General features: G+C 56.2%; 2 protein-coding genes across 9 annotated transcripts in view; both read right to left on the reverse strand.

The window, feature by feature from the left end:
- Positions 1-443: 443 nt before the first annotated feature.
- On the reverse strand, positions 444-5,085 carry UPK3B (uroplakin 3B). 2 transcript variants are annotated; one of them, XM_077908147.1, is made up of 6 exons: positions 4,839-5,085; positions 4,533-4,694; positions 4,093-4,330; positions 2,946-3,025; positions 2,014-2,143; positions 444-1,556 (listed from the first exon to the last, which is right to left on the reverse strand). In XM_077908147.1, exons 1-6 carry the CDS (start codon positions 4,927-4,929, stop codon positions 1,397-1,399), a joined length of 861 nt encoding a protein of 286 aa, XP_077764273.1. In that variant the 5' UTR covers positions 4,930-5,085; the 3' UTR covers positions 444-1,396. The 2 variants fall into 2 exon arrangements, with proteins under 2 accessions (XP_077764273.1, XP_077764274.1); XM_077908148.1 differs by having other exon boundaries at positions 445-1,556; positions 4,545-4,694; positions 4,839-5,083.
- A 2,213-nt stretch (positions 5,086-7,298) lies between these two features.
- Positions 7,299-20,875, reverse strand: part of DTX2 (deltex E3 ubiquitin ligase 2) — a 38,459-nt gene continuing 24,882 nt past the window's right edge. For 5 of the 7 annotated variants that reach the window (XM_077908142.1, XM_077908144.1, XM_077908141.1 and 2 more), the window contains 6 exons: positions 16,398-16,538; positions 13,487-13,560; positions 11,942-12,100; positions 10,749-10,910; positions 9,039-9,128; positions 7,299-7,938 (listed from right to left, as the gene is read on the reverse strand). In XM_077908142.1, coding sequence (XP_077764268.1) covers positions 7,711-7,938; positions 9,039-9,128; positions 10,749-10,910; positions 11,942-12,100; positions 13,487-13,560; positions 16,398-16,538 — 854 coding nt within the window. In that variant the 3' untranslated portion in view covers positions 7,299-7,710. The remainder of the gene's footprint in view (positions 7,939-9,038; positions 9,129-10,748; positions 10,911-11,941; positions 12,101-13,486; positions 13,561-16,397; positions 16,539-20,875) is intronic. The other 2 variants (XM_077908146.1, XM_077908145.1) reach the window with 2 other exon arrangements.

Genomic DNA, 20,875 nt, shown 5'->3' on the forward strand with positions numbered 1-20,875 from the left:
GTGATGTGTGAAACAAAGACAAAAGAGAAATTACTAAATTTCCTTACTGCCTACAGCCCACTGACAAGTCCTTGAAACAGGCAGAGTGACATTCCTCTAGGGACTCAGCTGCCTCGATGTTTTGTTTTGTTTTAAAGATTTTATTTATTTATTCATGATAGTCACACAGAGAGAGACAGAGAGGCAGAGGGAGAAGCAGGCTCCGTGCACCGGGAGCCCGACGTGGGACTCGATCCCGGGTCTCCAGGATCACGCCCCGGGCCAAAGGCAGGCGCCAAACCTCTGTGCCACCCAGGGATCCCTAGCTGCCTTGATGTTGACACTATGCTAAGGGCAAAGGCAATCTTAGCTCATCCTCCCCAGGACCCTGTAAGTCTACTTTATTTTTTTATTTTTTTAAAGATTTTATTTATTTATTCATGAGACACAGAGAGAGAGAGAGAGAGAGAGAGGCAGAGGCAGGCAGAGGGAGAAGCAGGCTCCATGCACCGGGAGCCCGATGTGGGATTCGATCCCGGGTCTCCAGGATCACGCCCCGGGCCAAAGGCAGGCGCCAAACCTCTGTGCCACCCAGGGATCCCTAGCTGCCTTGATGTTGACACTATGCTAAGGGCAAAGGCAATCTTAGCTCATCCTCCCCAGGACCCTGTAAGTCTACTTTATTTTTTTATTTTTTTAAAGATTTTATTTATTTATTCATGAGACACAGAGAGAGAGAGAGAGAGAGAGAGAGAGAGGCAGAGACAGGCAGAGGGAGAAGCAGGCTCCATGCAGGGAACCCGACGTGGGACTCGATTGGGATCCCGGGACTCTAGGATCACGCCCTGGGCTGAAGGCGGTGCTAAACTGCTGAGCCACCGGGACTCCCTGTAAGTCTACTTAAAGGTATAAAAATTCCTTTGGAAACCGCCTTTATCTCTACCCCCGCGTGATATATGTTGGCAGTCAGCCTCCAAGCATATGACCCACCGATATACATCTGAAGAGTCTTATGACAATTTTTGCTAAACAGTAATAAATCACCTTTTCTTAACAATAGCTAGTCCCCTCAGAATCCTGGAAACCACGTTTCCAAAATACCTGGGAGGCTAACTTGCTCCCTAAACCCCTCCCAACTTGAAAGTACATAAATGGGCCACTCCTCATGACCCCAGGGCAGCTCTCTCTGCCCTTGGATCCTGTCCCTGTGCTTTAATAAAGTCATCTTTTTGCACCAAAGACGTCTCAAGAATTCTTTCTCGGTCGTGGGCTATGAACCCTAGTATCTTTCCTACATCAGTGGGACTTTAGGCTGGGTGGGGAAGTGCGAAGCAGGAGAGGCAGGTGGGTGCAGAGGCTGGGGATGAGCACCGGGTACTTGCCCCCCACACCCCACGGCCATGCCCCAGACACTAGGCTAGGGGCTCAGGCTGGGGAGGGGGTCCAGACCAGGCTCACAGCCCACAGGCAGGGTGGCGGCCTCGCTGGGTGGGATGTGGTGGGTCATGTAGCGCTTCCCCATGAAGGAGCCAATCCGCAGCTGCTCCGGGGCCTCCTCAGGCCACCACAGGCTGGAGCTGGTTGGGGAGAGGAGGCGGCACTGGGTCCCTGCTGGGTCGAGTGGCCTGCCAAGTCAGGGCCTCCTCCCACAGCCTCCCCCTTTCCTTCCTTCTAGAACCAGCTGCTGTTGGCCCACCTCCTGACTACCCTGGTATCAGTTCTCTGAAGTGACTAAGGGTTCATGGGAGAGAAAACAAGGCCCAGGGGGAGAAAGGCTGGGGCCAAGGATACAGTGAAGGGCAGGGCAGAGCAAGGTGGCCCCTTTTCTGAACCCATCTTCAGAGAAGCTGCTGGGCCACCTCCCTGCCCTGCAGGTGAGAGATACTTGGGGTGGAAATTCCCTGAACATCCCAGGAAGGGGCACTGCCAACTCAAAACCGCCAGGTTCCTGGAGGGCTTCTAGGTGCTAGGACCAGTGAGAAGGAAGGGGCTCCCCAGGGTGGGAGGGAGGCCCCTGAGGATATCAGCACTTACAAGTGCACAGTGGACGCTGCCAGGAAGGCTAAGAGCAGGAGGCCAGCCAGGGAGGAGAGGATAGAGGTGATGATGATCATGTCACCACTTCGCCGCCCTGGCCACGTGTCGATGGAGCCTGGGGCCTTCCCTGCACATAGCAGCTGCTCTCAGAGGCTGCCCCTTGACCCCAGGGCAGTCACTTCCACACCCAGGCTAACACTCAGGGCCTGAGAGCCTCTGAGCCCACCCATCTCAGCCAGGCATCTGTACCCTGCCAGCCTGGACCACCCACGGCTCCAGCCTCTTGGGTCTAACCTTCTAGGCTGTTCTTGTCAATGTGCCCACACACTGCCCTGCCCATGGCAAGCAAGTTACAGCAGACCTCAGGACTGACCATGTGGCTGCTCCCTGGAGTCTGGTATTCAAGGCTTTTAGATGAAAAGACCCCCTGCTGCCCACCTTACCCAACACCCCAGCCTCTATAGCCTGCTTCGAGTTGTCCCTCACACCAGACACTGGCTTTCCATATGCAGTTTCCTTGGCCTGGTGAATCACTGGTCCCTTAGGGTCCTGCTGAGGGAAGTCTCCCAGAACCCACGGCCCTGACTCTGACTCCAGCCTCCTTCATGCCCTAGCCCTTCTCCACCTGGTAGCACTTGACCCAGGGCTGGCATTGGAGGGGAAGGCTTTTCCTGCACACAACTGGGCTGGGACCTGGGCACCCAAGAGTTAACCAACATTTGAGCCTGGACAGAGCTGTCTCTGTCAATGAGACTGACCCAGTGCCCTACCTCACCCACACGAGGTTCTGTTTTGGGGGACGGGCTGGACTCGGACATTGCCCTCAGACCCCCAGTCTCATGGCAGCAGGAGGAGAGGCTGGCTGGGCATGGCCATTTTGCAGGGGGACGGGCAGACTGGAGCCAGAGCACCCCCTCCCCCAGCACTACCTTGGTGGAGAGTAATGGGGTCGGACCACCTGGTCTCAGCCTGGGGTGAGCCCCTGGCGTCCATCAAGAGGAACTTCACCCTGGGGAGAGGAAAAACAGGTGAGGCTCAAAGCCTCAACTGCCCTGGGTAGGGTGCTCACAGTGGCCAAGCCCCAGGAGTTCTGGGCCAGGCTCTTTTGGGGCACATCTGGCTTAGCCACAGCCTGGTGATGCTCTGGGGATCCTCTGACATCTCTCTGACCACAGTGACCTCTGCCAGCAGTCCCAGTCCAGATACCTCATCTGGTTTAGGGGACCCCAGTTACTAAATGTTACATACAGAATGCCTCAGGGTGGCTCAGTGTGTCAGAGGGAGCTAGGGGCCCCAGGCCTTGCCAAGGGAGAAAAGCTGGCCAAGTGGCATCTAGGAAGCCACAGAAGGCCCCCAGTAGGGTCGAACACCCTAAGGGAGGGAGGGAAGGGTGTGGTCAGGGCACACTCAGAGCCTGGGATCACAAGGAGGGCGCCAGAGGCCATGCAGAGGAGCTCAGGTTGTTATCTTTGCTCCAGGTGGGGAGCTCTGTATCTGAGGGCAGCTGGCTCTGGTGGCTGCTAGGAGTGGGGGCAGGAGGTGAGCCAGGAAGTAGGCATGGGGGAGGTGGGAAGGTGGTCCTGTCGGGGCAGGGGCTGGGCAGGGGGCAGAGGGAGGCTATGAATGGAAGTGTCAGTTCAGCCCATACAGTGATCCACCTTCCCTGCACCCTGTGTTGGTTTTCTCAGCTGGACTTGGACTCCTTGAGGACACCTGGTCCTGTCCTGTGGCCCGGGCAGCCCTCCTCTGGACACCTGTGCTCCCACTCTGGCCCCTCTCCCCACCTACCACATGACCTCATACCTACTAATTGCATCCAAACTTAGCCCTGGGCTTAGATTCCTGCCAGGTCTACCTGTGGGCCAGTGGCTGCAGCTCCCCAGCCCCCCGACTCTAGGCCAGAAACCCCACCCTGCCCCCACCAGCCCTGTGGAAAGGCCCCCTGGAAAGACCACACTCTGCCTGCCACCCAGCTGGGATGAGTGCTGCTCTTTGACCCCACAGAGGAATAAACCAAAATTAGACCTCTTCCCCCCAGCACAGCTCCTGTCCCAGGGTCCAGAGGGAGTGACCCACCTGTAAGGTCCAGGGCTGGGGAGGGGGTTGTTGCAGTAGGGTGGTTCGTAGAAGTCAGCAAGACAGCCAGGGTCATTGCCTACCCGCAGCAGGGGGATGCTCCTGCCGCCACCCTCAGGGTCCTCACAGGGTAGCTGGTCCAGGGACAGGGGCAGTGTCATATAGTAGCCATCAGTCAGCAGCCGCGGGAAGGCTGGAATTTCAGCTAGCGTCTGTGGGTTGTGGAAGTCCTTGGAGGCTACAGGAGAAAGGGACAGACAGGTGGGGCAGAAAGCATAGCCCCTGGGTCCAGGGTCCCCCAGCCTGGCCCTCCTTGCCTCAGGGCCCAGAGATCCCCCCCAGACACAAATCAGGTTACTTAGTCACCCTCTCAGGGTCCCTCAGGATAAGGCCCAATGCCTAGTCCACTACCCTGCAGCCCTCCTCAGCCCCAGACCTACACCATGACACACCGTTGCTGAAGGTCACCACCAGCCAGACGGTGCTGGCAACACTGGCAGGCCCGTCCAGGACACAGCGAGGCTGCTCAAGGGAGAATGTGGTAGCTGTGACTTTCCCTTCCAGGTCCCAGGCTGTTATCTGCGGCGTGTAGGGGATCAGCTCTGCAGCCATGGAGATAGGCATGAGGGTCCTGGGACCTGCTCTCCCCTGTTGGAGGGGTGGGCTCCCAGAGTCCAATCACCCCCCGCAGGTGTCCCAGCCCCTTTCGTCTGGCCGGGTGAATTCATCCCCGGACCCCTACTCACTCAGGCTCATACAGGGCAGGGGCCAGATCAGTGTCCCCACGAGGAGGAGGAGGAGCAGCGATGGGCCAGGCTGCCTCTGGCGGAGCCCCATGATGGCCGCCCCAGCTCAGCCCTCTTCCACATTCACAGCCTGGGGCTGATCTGGCTGCCTCCTGCCACACCCTCTCCCCCAGAGCCTTGAGCCAGGAGGAGCTGGTTAGTCAGGCTGCCAGGCTGGCCAAGGGCTGGAAAGACCTGCAAATGTAAATGCACCCCACCCTCTCCCACCAGCTCAGCCTACCATAAGGGAGCTGGGCAGGGCTGTAGGTGGGGCAAGCCAGTGCCAGGCCCCACTGCCAGGCCTGAGGCGGATGCCACGGACCCCCAGAGCCCCATGTCTGAATTTGGGTCCCATCCAGCCTCTTTGCCTTCGAGAGGACCCAGTCTCTGGAAACACGGGCTCAGGACTACATGCTCGAGATTCCTGCACCCCAGGTGCCAGGAGCCTCCCTCTGGCCTTCCATCCCCACCCAGCAGAGTGGGAGCAGGATGCAGAGGCCCCGCCTGACCTGCCCAGCTGCAGCCCCAGGACAGCCCCCAGGATCCAGGCCATCTCAGTGCCCTGCCTTCCCTCCACGAGGCCACATTCTTGTCTAACAGAAGAATCTGGAGTCAGAGGAAGGACTTTTGATAGGTGACAAGCCAGTCTCCCACTTACTTTACTCCTTTTAGTTCTGTTTTTTAAGATACATATATATATATTTTTTAGGGCAGCCCGGGTGGCTCAGCAGTTTGGCACCGCCTTCAGCCCAGGGCCTGATCCTGGAGACCCGGGATCGAGTCCCATGTCGGGCTCCCTGCAGGGAGCCTGCTTCTCCCTCTGCCTGTGTCTCTGCCTCTCTCTCTCTCGCTTCTCCCTCTGCCTGTGTCTCTGCCTCTCGCTCGCTCTCATGAATAAATAAAATCTTTAAAAAAATGTTTTTTTAAGATATAATTCACAGACCATAAAATTCATCATTTGAAAGCCTACAGCTCAGTAGGTTTTCACAAGGTTGTGCAAACATCACCACTAAGTACAGAACATGTGCATCACCCCAAGAGGACACTCTGGACCCACAAAGTCCCTCCCCATTCCCTGCTCCCTTGACAACCATATATCTACCCTGGGCTTCTGCAGACTTTCCTATAGGGAACATTTCACATCAATGGGATCACACATGCAGAGTTCTGGGTCTGGCTTCTCTCACTTAGCATCTTGTTGTCCAGGTTCATTAATGCTGTAGCGTGTGGCAGGCCTCTGTTCTTCCTGAGGGCTACAGAACATTCACTCCACTGTATGGAGACCAGGCATTTTGTCTCCCGGCTCCTCAGCTGACAGAGATAGTGGGGCTGTTCCCACTTTTTGGCTGTTATGAATGATACTGCCATGAACGTTCATATACAAGTTTTGTGTGGACCTGTTTTTGGATACACGCCTAGGGGTAGAATTGCTGAGTCATAGGGTAACTACTTTTTTTTTTCTTAAAGATTTAAAAGTCATTTTTACACCCAACATGGGGCTCGAACTCAAGACCCTGAGATCAAGAGTCACATGCTCTACTGAGTCAGCCAGGTGCCCCCCAAAACCCAAACTTCTAGATTGAAGAAAAATGCTTTAATATATAACATACTCATCTTTTAAAAAATATTTTATTTATTTATTCATGAGAAAGACAGAGGGAGACAGAGACACAGGCAGAGAGAGAAACAGGCTCTATGCTGGAAGCCTGATACGGGACTCGATCCCCAGACTCTGGGATCACACCCTGAGCCAAAGGCAGATGCCCAACCGCTGAGCCACCCCAGGTGTCCCTGATATACTCATCTTTATACCAATGCATAAAACAGAATTTTTTTTTTTTTTTCTGGTGGAGGCAAAAATACCCCTGGCCCACTCAGGATGTGGCCAGTGTCCCTGCAGCCCCAGGCACAATCACTGCCCCCAGGCAGAAGGGGGCTGGAGTATTTGATCCTCCCAAGATGGTTGAGAATTAGAACTTTGAGGATGGGGTCATATCAGCCCTGGCCCAATTCCAGCCCCAGTTCTATCTACCGCGAGCCTGGGACCTTGGGCCAATCACTGCATCCTTGAACCTGCTCCCTCCTCTACAATGTAGAAGACAGCAGCACCTTCCAGGCGCGAGCAGGGAGCAGCGTCTCACTTGGGGAGTGAATGGCATGGAGGGCCTGGCAGAGCGGCTGGACGGCACATACAACGAGGAGCATGGAGTCAGGGCCAAGGGAGCAGGCACCAGGTCAGCGTGTGGGCTTCTGGCCCTCACCGCAGAGCCTGTCATTACGGAATGCGGGTTGAATAGGCAGTCTGTGGGCTCCCTCCTGCTCTGATGCAGGACAGGTGTGTGCTGCTTCTTGCACCAGCATGCGAGCACGAGCACACAGACGCACAGCCTCTCCACCGACAAACACACCAGGGTCTCTGACTTTGGCTATATGGCATTTATTGCAAACAGAATGTCTGAGGTATGAGAAGCTGACCCGGAACCCACGCCTGCCCAGGCCATGATGGGGCAGTCTGGCCTCACCCCACACCAGGCCCCCGGCACTATGAACCCAAAGCCGCCTGCCCAGGGCAGGGCCCCACACACTGAGGTAGCTGCATCTTAAGCCCCCACGAGTACAACTCCCCAGGCTTGCCCAACTCCCACACACATCCAGGCCTGGAGGGGAGGAGGCGGCAGAAGGCAGGCCCCCAACACACACCGCAGCCTCTGAGGAAAGGCACCTTCCTGCCCGCCCATCCCAGGGGCAGCCCAGCTGGCGGCGTGGGTAGAGGGTGGCTGGTGGCCAGAGGCAGGCATGGTAGGGTGGGGAGGGGGCTGGCCAGGTTGGGGAGTCACGGCTGCTCCAGGCAGTCCTCAGTCACTCCCTGGGCAGCCAGCTCAGCCAGCACATTCTGCAGGTAGTTGGGGTCAGGGTAGCCGTGGCCTGTCACGTTGCGGTCCATCTCTGTCTTGTGGTGGATCTCATTCCACACCACTGTGTCCGTCTCTCCTGTGGTGCTGGAAGTCCCTACTGTGAAGATAAGTCGCCTCTTCCAGGCTACCTTCAGCAGTTCCAGGACCTGCCGTGGGGAACGGGAGAGGAGGAAGGGTCTGGTGAACAAGCCCAGGCCTGGGCATGGGTTTTTCCACCCAGGAGCAGCAGGGGACCAGTGTGCTAGCATTGGCTGTGCCCTCTTCCTTCCCTGGTCTCACCTGCCCCAGCAGTGAGGGCCAGGACGGCAGCAGTGGCCACCCACCAAATGCCAGCTGTAGGCACACTGAGGGACGGAGAAGCCCTTTGTTCGATCCCTACTGTGCACCACTTGCAGGGCAGGGACCGGGCCACTCTCCTAAGTGACCTCATCTACAGTCCTGGACCTAGAGCCCCATCTGTTGGGGTCCCCAGCCTCTGGCTCCAGTCCTAACTCCCCTTCCAGAACTCCACCTGCTGACCTGACTGCCCAAGACGACCCCCAACCTCAGAGGGTGAGTGCTGCCATCCTCTGTACTGCTCAAGCCACACCTGGGGCCAGGCTAACTCTGCCCTACTTCCAAGTCAGCCTCTCCCTCCAGAGGGAACCCCTGCTTCTCTGCTCCCCCATGCTCAGCAACCTGCAGGCTAGGCTCACAGCAGCTAGAGGGAACTTTTTCATACCTCCAATCAGCACTACCCAGGGCAGCCTGTCCCCAGGCCTCATTGCCCCCACATGGGGCTCAGGCTCCTCCCCTAGATTCTTCACACTCTCCTGTCCAGCCTACCTCCATGATTCTCAAAGCCACCACTCTGAGCTCTTCTGTCTGCTTAGAATGCTCTCCCCCTAGTCTCAGTGCAGAGGTAGCTCAGTGCCGAGGTGGCTCTGCAGGCCATCCCAGTCACCCTGTTCTGTCCTGCCCCCACTCCCACCCCACCAATCTCATCATGCTAGCCTGACTGAAGACCAGGTGACCTGGCCCAAGAGGTTGCTGGAAGAGGCCTCCTCTCCCCTCTAGTCCTCTCCCTTGGGGGAGCATGCCTAATGCACAGCAGTCCCTGGGAGCCCTAGAAGAAGATGATGAGCTAAGCAGAGAAGGTATGGCCAGCAGGCTAGACCCTCCCTAAATCACCTGCTCAAATTGTCCACAAGCAGCCAGGCACAGGCCTACCAGCTGGGGGCCCTCCCCAAGGGTTGCAGGGCCTTACCTTGCGGCCCTGGGCATTGTCTGGAAGGTAGCACTGGCGGGGAAACCCCCTGGCAGTGAACGGCTTCCCAGGGTTGGGGTGCTCCGGGCCCTGCAGGAAGAACAGACACTAGGAGTAGGAACATCCTGAGAGGAGCGCAGCAGCCCAGCCCACGCTAGGCCTCCTCTGCTGGGGCTATTCCTGTACTCAAAGTGACCAAATAAATTGGTGTCTCAAATCCTGCCCCTCAGAGACCCGACATGACACGGCCTCCCCCCAGTGACCACCTTCCTTGACCCCATGCCACTAGATGTGGCAGACACTTCTGCTAATGTCTCCCCCTTCCCTGATGAGACTGGAACTCATCAAAGGCCAAGGCACATGCTCCCACCCCGCTGGTGTTTGCCTCCAGGTGCTGGGCTCTGCGGCCTAGATGGCAGGGCCTCCTTCCTGACACCCTTACCCCTTGCTCAAGATGGAGCCACTGTGGGGCCTGAGACAGTGCAAATAGAGCAGAAAGGTAGGGGGCTGGGAACAGCAGAGGGCCCTTGCTCGTGCCCTCTGCCACTCGGAGGCACACCATGTACACCACCACATTTCCCCCCCTGCTCTGTGACTCTAAGGCCGTCGGGAATGTTTTTTTTTTTTTTTTTTTTTAAAGGTTTTATTTATTCATGAGAGAGAGAGGCAGAGACACAGGCAGAGGGAGAAGCAGGCTCCACACAGGGAGCCTGATGTGGGACTCGATCCCGGGACTCCAGGACCTGGGCCCAAAGGCAGACACTCAACCGCTGAACCATCCAGGCGTCCCATGTTTTTTTTTTCTTTTTAAAGATTTATTTATTTGCTCATGAGAGACAGAAAGAGAGACAGAGAGAGGCAGAGACACAGGCAGAGGGAGAAGCAGGCTCCACTTAGGGAGCCTGATGTGGGACTCGATCCCGGGACTCCAGGATCACGCCCTGAGCCGAAGGCAGACGCCCAACCACTGAGCCACCCAGGCGTCCCTTGTCTGGAATGTTTTTAAAATTCACTATGACCCACTGAAAAGATGTGGAGGGAAACCAGGAAAAAGAACGTTGTTGAACAGGGACACCCCACCTATCAGACGGGCCCGTAAGAGTCCTGGTCTCCATTGCCCTGTTTATCCACCCCTCACACACCTGGCCACCACCTAGCCACCACCCATGCAAGAGGCCCAAGGCCCCAGGGCTCCTATCTGGGTCTCTACTGGGACCCTAGGGCCTTCTGCTCAGGTTCCAGTCTTATTCTTGCCACCAGAGCTGACCGTGCACACCCAAGGCAGGCCTGGATCTGGCCACTGAGCTGGCCTCTCAAGAGCAGTCCTTACTGTTGGCATCTCCCTGCCCTATGGGGTTCCCCCATTATTCAGCCCCTCAACACAAGCACACAAGCATTCTTCTTGTTTGTACATTCTTCTGCCCAATACATGCCCAGCTAAGATGTCTCCACCTTCAGGATGCCCTCCCTGCATCAGGAAAGGGCTGAAGGCCATCTCTTTGTTTCCACAGCCCTATAAGCTTATTCTACCCCCAGATGCTAGAGCCCTTTGTTTCCTGAGAGCCTGAAATTGGGAAGCCAGGGCATCCTGAGTGACCCAGGGATCAGACTGCTGGGAGAGGGGTGAAGCAGGAAGAAGAGTGCCCCAGAGTGAGAGGGACCAATTCCAGAATGGTCCAAGGAGGCTCCTCTTGTACCAGGGCCCCTTACCTGGATGCCGTGAGGAATGTTGTAAACTATGAGTATTGTCCCGCAGTCCTCATGGCCAGGGAGGGATACTTGGAACTTGAACACCTCCATCTTGCCCCGGGGTTGGGTCCCAGTTTTCTCTCCATAGATGGTTTTGCAGGAAGGACACTGCAAACTTCCGTCCTGAGACGAAGCAGAGCACCACAGACTGAGCCCGTGGCCCTGAGAGAGTGCCTAGGCGCAGCCACCTGGGGCACAGGTGGGCTCACTGCTCCACAGCAGGTCCCCGGCTTATCACCCCACTCCCTCCTTGCATAGAAACCCGATCCTCGGGATGCCTGGGTGGCTCAGCAGTTGAATGGCTGCCTTTGGCCCAGGGTATGATCCTGGAGTTCTGGGACCGAGTCCCAAGTCGGGCTCCCTGCGTGAAGCCTGCTTCTCCCTCTGCCTGTGTCTCTGCACCCCCCCCCCCCCCCCCCGTGTCTCTCTCACGAATAAATAAAATCTTGGGCAGCCTGGGTGGCTCAGCGGTTTAGCGCTGCCTTGAGCCCTGGGTGTGATCTTGGAGACCCGGGATCGAGTCCCAAGTCGGGCTCCCTGCGTGGAGCCTGCTTCTCCCTCTGCCTGTGTCTCTGCCTCTCTCTCTCTCTGCTTCTCATAAATAAATGGATAAAATCTTTAAGAAAAATAAAATAAAATCTTAAGAAAGAAAGAAAAGAAACCCAATCCTCACGGCTTCCCTGGAAAGATGTTCTACTAGGAGACTGGCATCAAGTAGGCAAATCAGGTTTATGCACAGAAGAATCTATGGTCTGACAGGTTTCAAATCAAACAAAAAACCCTGTGACCTATCACTGCTGGTGCTGGCACCCTGGCTGGTTCAGAGAGCACAGGGATACTTCAGGGAGAGGAAGCCAGGCCCAATGGTCTGCCACATGACTCAGGTCTTTCTCTCTGTCCTCCTAACCTCCGTCCACTCTGGTTAAACTCCCCTGCAGGATGGCACCCAGGTGTCACTTGCCACCCTCAGCCCCCCAGTGGCCAACCTCTTTTCTGCTGCAGGCCAAGGCCTGCCGACATCTCAAGGCTGCCTCCTAGGGTGTCCTGGGCCCTCTGCAGGGCAGCGGCAGTCAGTCAGATGCAGCAGGACCAGGGCAGGCCCATGGGCAGGTCACCCGGGCCCCCCGCCCATCCCAGGGACAGAGGTGTGGCACCTTGTTCCCATTGCAGTACATAGCCAGCAGACACAGCAGGTGGAAGGCATGGCTGCACTTGGCAAGGCGGCCCACTGCCACTGGCCCAATGGTCTTGCTGTGGGTCACGTCGCTGTACCCGGACACCACGGACAGTTTCTCCATACAGATGATGCAGTCCTGGAAGGAGACCAGCACAGGACATGCTCACCAACAGCTTGCTGAGCCACAGGCGTGGAGGTATTCTTAATAGGAAAAGGCCTTCCTCTGCTGAAACACCAGGATTCTGGGCAGTCTGGTAGTCAGCTGTCCCAGAGGCTGGGAAGACCGGTGAGTCACCAGGATCTGTGCCCTCAAAGGGCTCACCACAGTCAAGGGGAAAACAGACAACCACAAGCACAGGCCACACAGAGGCAGGGAAAGGGGAAAGAACAGGCAGGCTGAGAGGCGAGGCCCTTGAAGTGGGGTATCACAAGGAAAAAAGGACAAGGTGAGCAAGGATGGGAATACACAGTCCAAGGAAAGCGCAGAGAATGTCGTGAAGCAGGAACCAGCAGAGTCTGGGAACAGCAGTGGCAGCCACCGGGGCCGAGGGGTAAGTAGGGTATAAAAAGCCAGACGGGACAGGACCAGGTCCCCGAAGGTTCTGATGGCCACACTCAGGAGCTGGGCTTTGTCTCACACGTCAGGGGCCTTGTAGAGGAGTTTTAAGGTTGGGGGTACCAGCACAATCACAACTGTGTGTAAGCTGAGTGGCAGCTTGGAGGACAGGAGGCTGGCATGGAGCAGCCCAGGTATGGCAGGGCCACAAGGGCAAAGACAAGGACACTGATGTGGGCGCTGTCAGGTGGGAGCATAGACAGGGCTGGAGGGATGGTGGGAGACACAAGGATGGCCTCCAGGTTACTGAACCTTTATCACCCAGAGCTGCAGGAGAGTCCTGCACAGGCAGAGTATGTGGTTCTGTACTGGCGTAACTACCCTTTAACCCATGACTCCCACCCACCACCCTCAGAGTCCTTGGAGCTCTCCATTCAAATCAGAGACCAGTGGCACTGTAGACCCCAAAACACGGCTCAGCACAGAGGATCGGGTCCTATTGAAACTGCTATGAGGGTCTGCAGGCCCTGTAATTACAGGAAGGCTAACCAGCTCTCCCAATAGCCAGAGGGGCAGGGCTGCTTTGGGGACAAAGTCACTACTTTTCCCCAGCTCGGTCCTCGGGGAATGGGCAGGCTCTCCCATCCCTTGTCTCCAGGACCCTCCAAGGCCCCAGAGTGGCACAGGAAGAGGGCTACACAGAGGCCCGTGTAGGAGCCTTGCTCAGAACTACAGCTCATCAGCAGCAAAGCTAAAACCAGAATGCAGGCCCCTGAAGCCAGATCACCTCCTCCTGGTAAGGCCTGCCTCCCGTGGGAGGCTGGGTGATTAAACCCGAGTACCCGAAACAAGGCCGGAACCTTGGGAAGTACCCACTCAGCAGAGAAAGGCCAGTATCTTTCACCTCAGGAGCCACCCCTTGCCTCCAAACAAAACCAGAGGCAGCGTGGCTCCTGTGACACATACCTCATCTGAGGCCATTTTCAGCTCTTCCGTATATTTTTTTATCACCTGTTCTGGCTCTGGCTTTGGAGTCCCTCCTAGAAGAGAAAGGAACATCAGCGGTGTCCCAAGGGGTATGAACTGGAGATGCTGAATCCAGAGAGAAGGAGGACAAGGGAGAGGCCCAAGCTGCCAGGAGGGACGTTTAGAGGGGCCAAGACGGGAGGACTGAGTGTGCGAGAGGAGAGACATGACACTAGTGCAGACACTCAGAGCTCTGCCTAACAGAGCCCTATCCAGTCCACCCGCTGGAGGCCCGATCCCAGAAGCCCTGGAGGCAGCTGGATGAGGACCAGAGACAGCTGCTGTTCATAGCCCTCAGGAGTCACAGACTGGGCCTCCTCCACACATCCCCACACACTTCGGTCAGGAGGCTCTTCAGAGGATGCACAGAAAAGTCAAACAGCAGCTGCTAAAACAAACTACTCTGGAGCAGGTTTTGGCAGCACTGTTTCACTCAACTGCCACTACTCTCGTGAGAAAGCCGAGGCAAAAGTAGTTCCAGGGGCTGAACATGCAGCGGCAGACATCTGTGCGCACGCCACCTGCAGACAATGCCACACAGACACGGTCACCACAAATCACAGGTTTCTCTCTCCTGGCCCTGGGCTGTGAGGTTTCAGTGACACACCAAGCCCGGGAAGGAGCCAAGACGCAGCAGGAAGTGTGTTCTGGCCACCTCCTCCTCGGTGCGCACACACACTCGAAACCAGGAGGGGCGGCCCTGCACCTCCATCAACGCTGAGCCTGACACCACATCAGCCCCCCATACCCCCAAAACGAGAAACTCCCCCAGTTGGTGAGAGAATTGGCCAGGCCAGGGTCTTCTCCAGCCAGAGGCAGTGGCAGAATGACAGAGAATGCAGCAAAGCCGTGCGGGAGCAGAAAGGGGGGCCTGGGGAGACCAGTGCAGCCGGGAAAGGCCCTGGCAGGGCTCTTCTTCCCGCTTTGGGTCGCAGGGCAGGTCCTGCTTCTAGCCTCTGACCCCAGAAGGACCCTGGTTTGAACCCAAGCTCATAGCCACTGGCTACAAAGACATACAAGCCCGAGGGCTCCACAGCCAAGTGCCCTCAAAACTAGAGAAGGCCTGGGTGCGGCTGGGAGCAGGCAACGTCAGGGGTGATTCTGGCCACCCTGGGACCAAAGCACATCACCGGAATCTCAGTTCTTCACCTAATGGAGACCTCATCCTGACCCAAACTATGACTGCGGTGAGGGCATGAAGTGCGATTATCTGAGAGGCAGCTACGGGCAAAAGAATACCATCCCCCCTTCCACAAACGTATCCCCCACCCCCTCACTCACGCACCCCTCCTCATCCACATACATAAATGTCCCCACACTCCCTTCACATGCGCACCCCATTCATTCCCATACAAACGTATCCCCCACCCCCCCACACACACCTGACACCCCCGTCACACATGCACCCCACATTCCCATACATGCAAACCCTCCCTCAAATACAGACCCATACACACAGATTTCTAGGCCCCTGACAGTCACTGGTGAGAAAGCCAGGCCAAAGCACAATGACCACTGGCACTGGTAGCCGTCCTGGTAGCTGGAACTCTACTCAGAGACAGAGGAGGGGTGTTTTAGAAAAGCTTGGCTACAGGCCAGTCTGCAGAAGGACCCCGGGACCCCATCTGCCAGGACTAGTCTCAGGCCCAACTTTGGTGAGGCCTGGCTCAGCATCCCATTTCCTAGCTCCTCATCCTTGCCTAGGTGGTCTTTTAGAACTGAAGGTAGCTTTCCAGGAGCCACATTTCTCTAAGGGGGCCAGCCAGGTGACCACCAACTCCAAGAAAGGGATATCTGAGCCCAAGAGGAAGGCCAAAGTGTCTGCCAAGAGCCTGTGTTTTTCCCAGGCAAGTCAGAATGTCTCAGGAAGCTCTGGACCTGTCCTGCCCCCAAATCTGTTTCCACCTCCAAGGCAAAGGAAGAAGGAAGTGGGTCAAGAGCTCCAAGGCGTGCCTGACTGCCAGGATCGGGGTGAGGCAGGGAATGGGGTGTAAAGCCCCACCACTCCCTGGGCCTCCCTGCTACCTGCAGGGCTGGGGTTTGACAGGCAATCGCCATGATCAGGGTAGCCCCCATGACCACGTGCTGGGTGCCTCATATTGGATTTTCTATTCTTCCCATGCCTGATCTACTAAGTAGGAGGTGCTGGCTTGTGAATGGAGGCACAAGCATGAGATCATGAAACAGGAGCCAAGACTGGCACCCAGGATGGCTGAGCCAGAGCCATGCTCCCTGCTCAACCACATCACACTGAAGATCACTGGGGTTCCAGCAGTCCATGTATCTCCAGCCCAAAGATGGAGGCAGAGCCGCTACTGGCTTTCAAAATGGCAGGTTTAAAACTTACTACCCACAGGACCCTTCATGTAGGTCTGGTTAAAACTCACAAAAGCTTCCATGGTTCTGAAACCCCTCCTTCTTGGCCATGTGATGGGAGGAGAGTGGTCACTGGGGGACCCCTCTGACGTAGTCCTGCATGATGGCCAGAGAGGGCTGGGGGCCTTTCCTGAGACACATGCTGGACAGGCTGGGAGGGACAAAGTACCCCCCATTCCAAGCTGGCCTCGCCTCATGCCTATGTTTATAGTCACAGAGTCCTCAAGAATAGGCCCCTCACACTCATACTGTGCCAGGAACACAGGAGCTGAACTCTGGGTTTTCGGTGGTAAGTGATTCTGGGGACCCCCTCTGCACGGAGGGCAGGCAGAAGGGCCACTGAGCCCCTCTCCTTGGGGTAAAGGAAGCAGAGAAGGGCTGTGGGGTCAGAGAAGAGCGATCGATGCAGGAGAGTCAGAGGCAGCAAGACTCAGAGGCTTAGCAGAGGCCAGAGAGTATTTGTGAGCAGGACTACCTTTCATGGACATTTTCCTCAATCTCTTAACTGAGCTGTGACTTTTAGAGGCCAGACAGGAGGCGGGAGGGCTGGCAGGCTGGGGTGCGCGGCTAAGACACACAGGGAGTCCAATGGCTGACATCAGAATACTCGTCATGCCTACACGGGGTGCGAGATCAGACATGCAGAGAGGGGAGAAACGTTAGAAGGAGTCATTCGGCATGGGATGTCCACAAACCCCGGCCAAGGCAAGGTGGCACTGTGAATGACCAGCAGGACCCATCGATCTTCCTGAGGAATCGGCTGCTCGAGGCTCGAGGCTCGAGGCAGCTAAGCTCCAGGCCAGGAAGCAGTGAAATGCCCAGCTCATCAGAGTCCCGCAGGTATCAGTACGAGCCACCAACCAGCCTGAGCTCACGGCAGGCAGGGAAGGAGGTAGGGCGAGGCCATTTGCTTCAGGAGGGCAGAGGGAAGGATGCCATCCCAGGAAGCCTCCTAAGGTGTTCTGAGCGGGATCTCCTTGTGCCAGGCACAAGGATATGGAAGGACACAGGCAAGCTATGGAGACAAGATCTCAAGCTCACAGTTCTCTCCCTGCACTCCCCCTGGCTGTGCCCTCTGGGCTCCTGGTCACCTTGTCACTCCAGTGGGGTTCTATTTGCTTTCTACACCCCATCTGGCCCATCTAGGTGTTCCTAGTGCCATCGCTAGGGTGAGCAAGCAGGAATGCTGGCTCTGGGCCTGCTCCCCCACTGAGGCATCCCCATGGCCCCTGTGGCTGCTCCTCTGACGCAGCATAGGCTCTAACAGACTTCTCTGTCCTAGATGGTAGCACCACGGACATACCCATAGAGAGAAGGCCTCACTCAACTGGCGTTCCACACGCGGTCTCGCTGGACTCTCACTCCACCCTGCTCCCTTGGCACTCCCCGAGGACCTAAAACTTCCTGGCACACAGCCTGTCCTCCTGGTGGAGCCCCTATTCCTGACCCACAGCTGGCCTTGCCATCCATAGCACCACCTACCCAATCCTCCCTGCCCTCTGTCCAGCTCAAAAGCACCTCCTCCACAGCTGAAGGGAGCTCTAGGCTCTCCTCAGTCACCTCCCTGAGCGGGGCTTGCTGAGTGCTCTGAATCAGGCTCAGGAGCAGGGTACAGAGGGCAGCTGGGGGTAGGAAGCAGAGATCTTGGATGGGCCGGGCAGATGGCGCTGCCCATTCCAGAGGCAGTGCAGGTGGGAGGGGGAAATCTGCCCCTGGGACCTGTCCAGGCCAGCCACCTTGGCCTCTTCTGAGAACAAAGACTCAATGTGGCCAACAGACCCAGTCAGGGACAGAAGCAGAGGCCAGCCAGCAGCCTGGGCAGCACAGCAGAGGACGGTAGGGTGCACTGCGGCGGCCACTTGCAAGAGACACGAAAGCACACATCAGAAGACCAAGGCCGTACCCTGGGCCCTCACTCATTGGGCAATGCATTGCCACCAGTGTCTCAAGGTTGGCTACTCCTGAGCTCAGATGTGGGTTTTAAATAAATGTTAGGCGGATCGAATGACAAGCAGGCACAGGGGGTGGGGAGCCACAAAGATGGAGGGGATAGGAACAATGCTTTAGTAGAACCCTGGGCCTTTGCACTGACTGTGACCTCATCCCCCAGCACTCACTGACGCAGCACTTCAACCAGACGTTTCCCCAGGCGTCACCTAGGAGGAAGCTCTTCCTTGATCCCTCTATCTAGAAGGGTCACTCCTCCTCTGTCTCTGTCCCCTTTACCTTTAGTGTTCTTACTACGTGAAAGGACTTGTGTCTCTGTTTTGTGACAGCTGTCCTCCCTGCACTGAGCACCTAGGGCAGGGCCCAGTCACAGAGGTGCACAGTATCTATCTGCTGGGTAACCGGCTGTACCTGAATGCTGCCAGGTGGCCTTTGTGAGGCCAGCATGAACACTGCTTCTGCCCTTGTCAATGCAGGACCCTCCCCTGAATTTGAGTCATAGACACAGAAGTCTCAACTTAGAAGGCTGCAGAGCAGCAGCTCCTACTCTGTGGGTCTGCCTCTTTTTTTTTTTTTTTTTTTTTAAGATTTATTTATTTATTTACGACAGAGAGAGAGAGAGAGAGAGAGAGAGAGAGACAGAGACAGAGACACAGGAGGGAAAAGCAGGCTCCATGCCGGAAGCCTGACGTGGGACTCGATCCTGGGACTCCAGGATCGTGCCCTGGGCCAAAGGCAGGCGCCAAACCGCTGAGCCACCCAGGGATCCCCTGGGTCTGCCTTCTTGTGAGAAAGTGTGAAAATAACTCCACACCTACACTTCACAAAAGCAACATCCACTGGACAGGACGGGTTGAGGGGATGCCAAGACGGACCATCACACCTTCCCAACAGTGGGGCTCAGGGACAGCCCCCTCACCTCCACACGCCATCACAAACTGCCGTCGTCCCCAAATAACTATAACTGTTTAGATGGCCTTAGCTTCTCCACTTATCTGAGAGGATTCCCACTTAACCACTAGAGATCCAGAGAGATCAGCCCCTGTCGAGGTCAGATGTGTAAACACCTCCCCACTTCTGACACCTTTGTCTCATGACTGGGGCTCAGGTCCAAGCCTGTCCTCTGACTGGTCTTAGCAAGCCGGGTCCCAGCTCCACTTGTCCCCGGCTTCCCAGCCTTGGGTGGGCTACAGCAGCATAAAACACACACACTCCAAGGAGGGCTGGGCCATGCCACAGCCAGTGGAGCTGTCACCTGAGGGCACTGCTGGCCTGACCTGGAGGTAGCTTCTCTGTGGACTGCCTCTGTGAGGGTAGTGGGGTACACGGTCCTTTCACAGCATGACCAATTGTTTGCAATCCTACCCCAAAACCCTACATCTACCTCATTGTGGCCTGAGTACTCCAGAATCCATAAATGTGGCCCAGGGAAAGATGACATTCTCCTGACTCTACTTCCTGGGGCCTAGCTCAGGATCTCTGCTTCCCTGGCACCTCAGACTAGAATCCCATTGACAGGTACAAGGCAGAGTCTGTGTCCAGAGGAGATGGCATCTGGCTATGGACGCCAGTCTCTACTTCTTGCTGGCCAGGACCAAGTTCCACAATCTTTGAGGTCTGCTTCCCCAATGAGTAAAATGGAGGTTAAGAGACCTGCCTATCTCTAGGACTGACCTGAGAGCCAGGTGAAAGCAGACACTGAGGACACTCTGGGATAGAGACTAAGAGGGTCCTCAATCTCAAGAGCAAAAGAAAGGGAGCAAGTGTTACTCAATCCCCAGACTACTTCTGAGCTGTGTTTAGAAAGGTTTTATAGCATCTGTATTCAAGCCTTAGTGACTACAGAGCTGAATGGAGCTCAGCCATGTGCTGGCCACACCTGGTCACCCACAACCTTTCTCCAGTGAGACCACCGCCTCATACACGAGCATACACATACACACAACACACATATTCAGACACACACGCACACCGGTCTGACTCATGTGTTGCCACAAGAAGACCTAAGGTGGGGGAACTTTGCAATCACATCTCTGCTTACTGTTCTCTCTGCCCCAGCAGAGGGCTGATGGCTGAGCAGCTGAAGTAGGTTCCAGAAGGCCCCGCTCTCCTGTCTTCTATAACCTCTCTGGCTGGTACCTACATCTCCTTCAAAGGCTCTTCCCAGCATCCCACCCGCAGTTTCTTTCTTTCTTTTTTTTTTTAAGATTTTTTAAAATTTATTTATTCATAGAGACACACAGAGAGAGAGAGAGGCAGAGACAGACAGAGGGAGAAGCAGGCACCATGCAGAGAGCCTGACGTGGGACTCGATCCAGGGTCTCCAGGATCACACCCTAGGCTGCAGGAGGCACTAAACTGCTGCGCCACCAGGGCTGCCCCCATTCGCAGTTTCTGTAAGCCCATACATTCCACCCATGGGGGCAGAGGCCATCCCATTCCACCCTAGACGGCTCTCCTGAGCTGCACATCCAAATGCCCACTGGCTCCGGGAGAACTCCCCTGGGCTAGGACCACAGGCAGCGCCCTCACCCCTTCCTGTACTCCCAACAGACTCGGGAGTAGCACAGTGTAACTGCTGTGAAACCAGCTTCCAGGGCCCAGAATGCCTGCAGCTGAGTTCCAGCTCTGCCAAGGGCTGTCTCATCTTGAGAAGTTTCTGGAATTCTCCGAGGCTCAATTTCCCTAAGTGTAAAATGGGTGGCCCAGTCAGCTGGGCATCTGCCTTTGGCTCAGGTCATGATCCCAGAGTCCCAGGATCGAGCCCCTGATCAGCAGGGAATCTGCTCCTCCTTCTGCCCCTCACTCTGCTCATGCTCTCTCTCTCTCTTTCAAATAAATAACATCTTTTAAAAATAAAATAAGGGACACCTGGGGGGCTCAGTGGTTGAGCCTTCACCTCAGGTTGTGATCCTGGGATCCTGAGATCAAGTCCTGTATCAGGCTCACCACAGGGAGCCTGCTTCTCCCTCTGCCTGTGTCTCTGCCTCTCTCTCTGTTTCTATC

Source organism: Canis aureus, chromosome 8 (genome assembly GCF_053574225.1).
Source record: "Canis aureus isolate CA01 chromosome 8, VMU_Caureus_v.1.0, whole genome shotgun sequence".
Taxonomy (NCBI): Eukaryota; Metazoa; Chordata; class Mammalia; order Carnivora; family Canidae; genus Canis; species Canis aureus.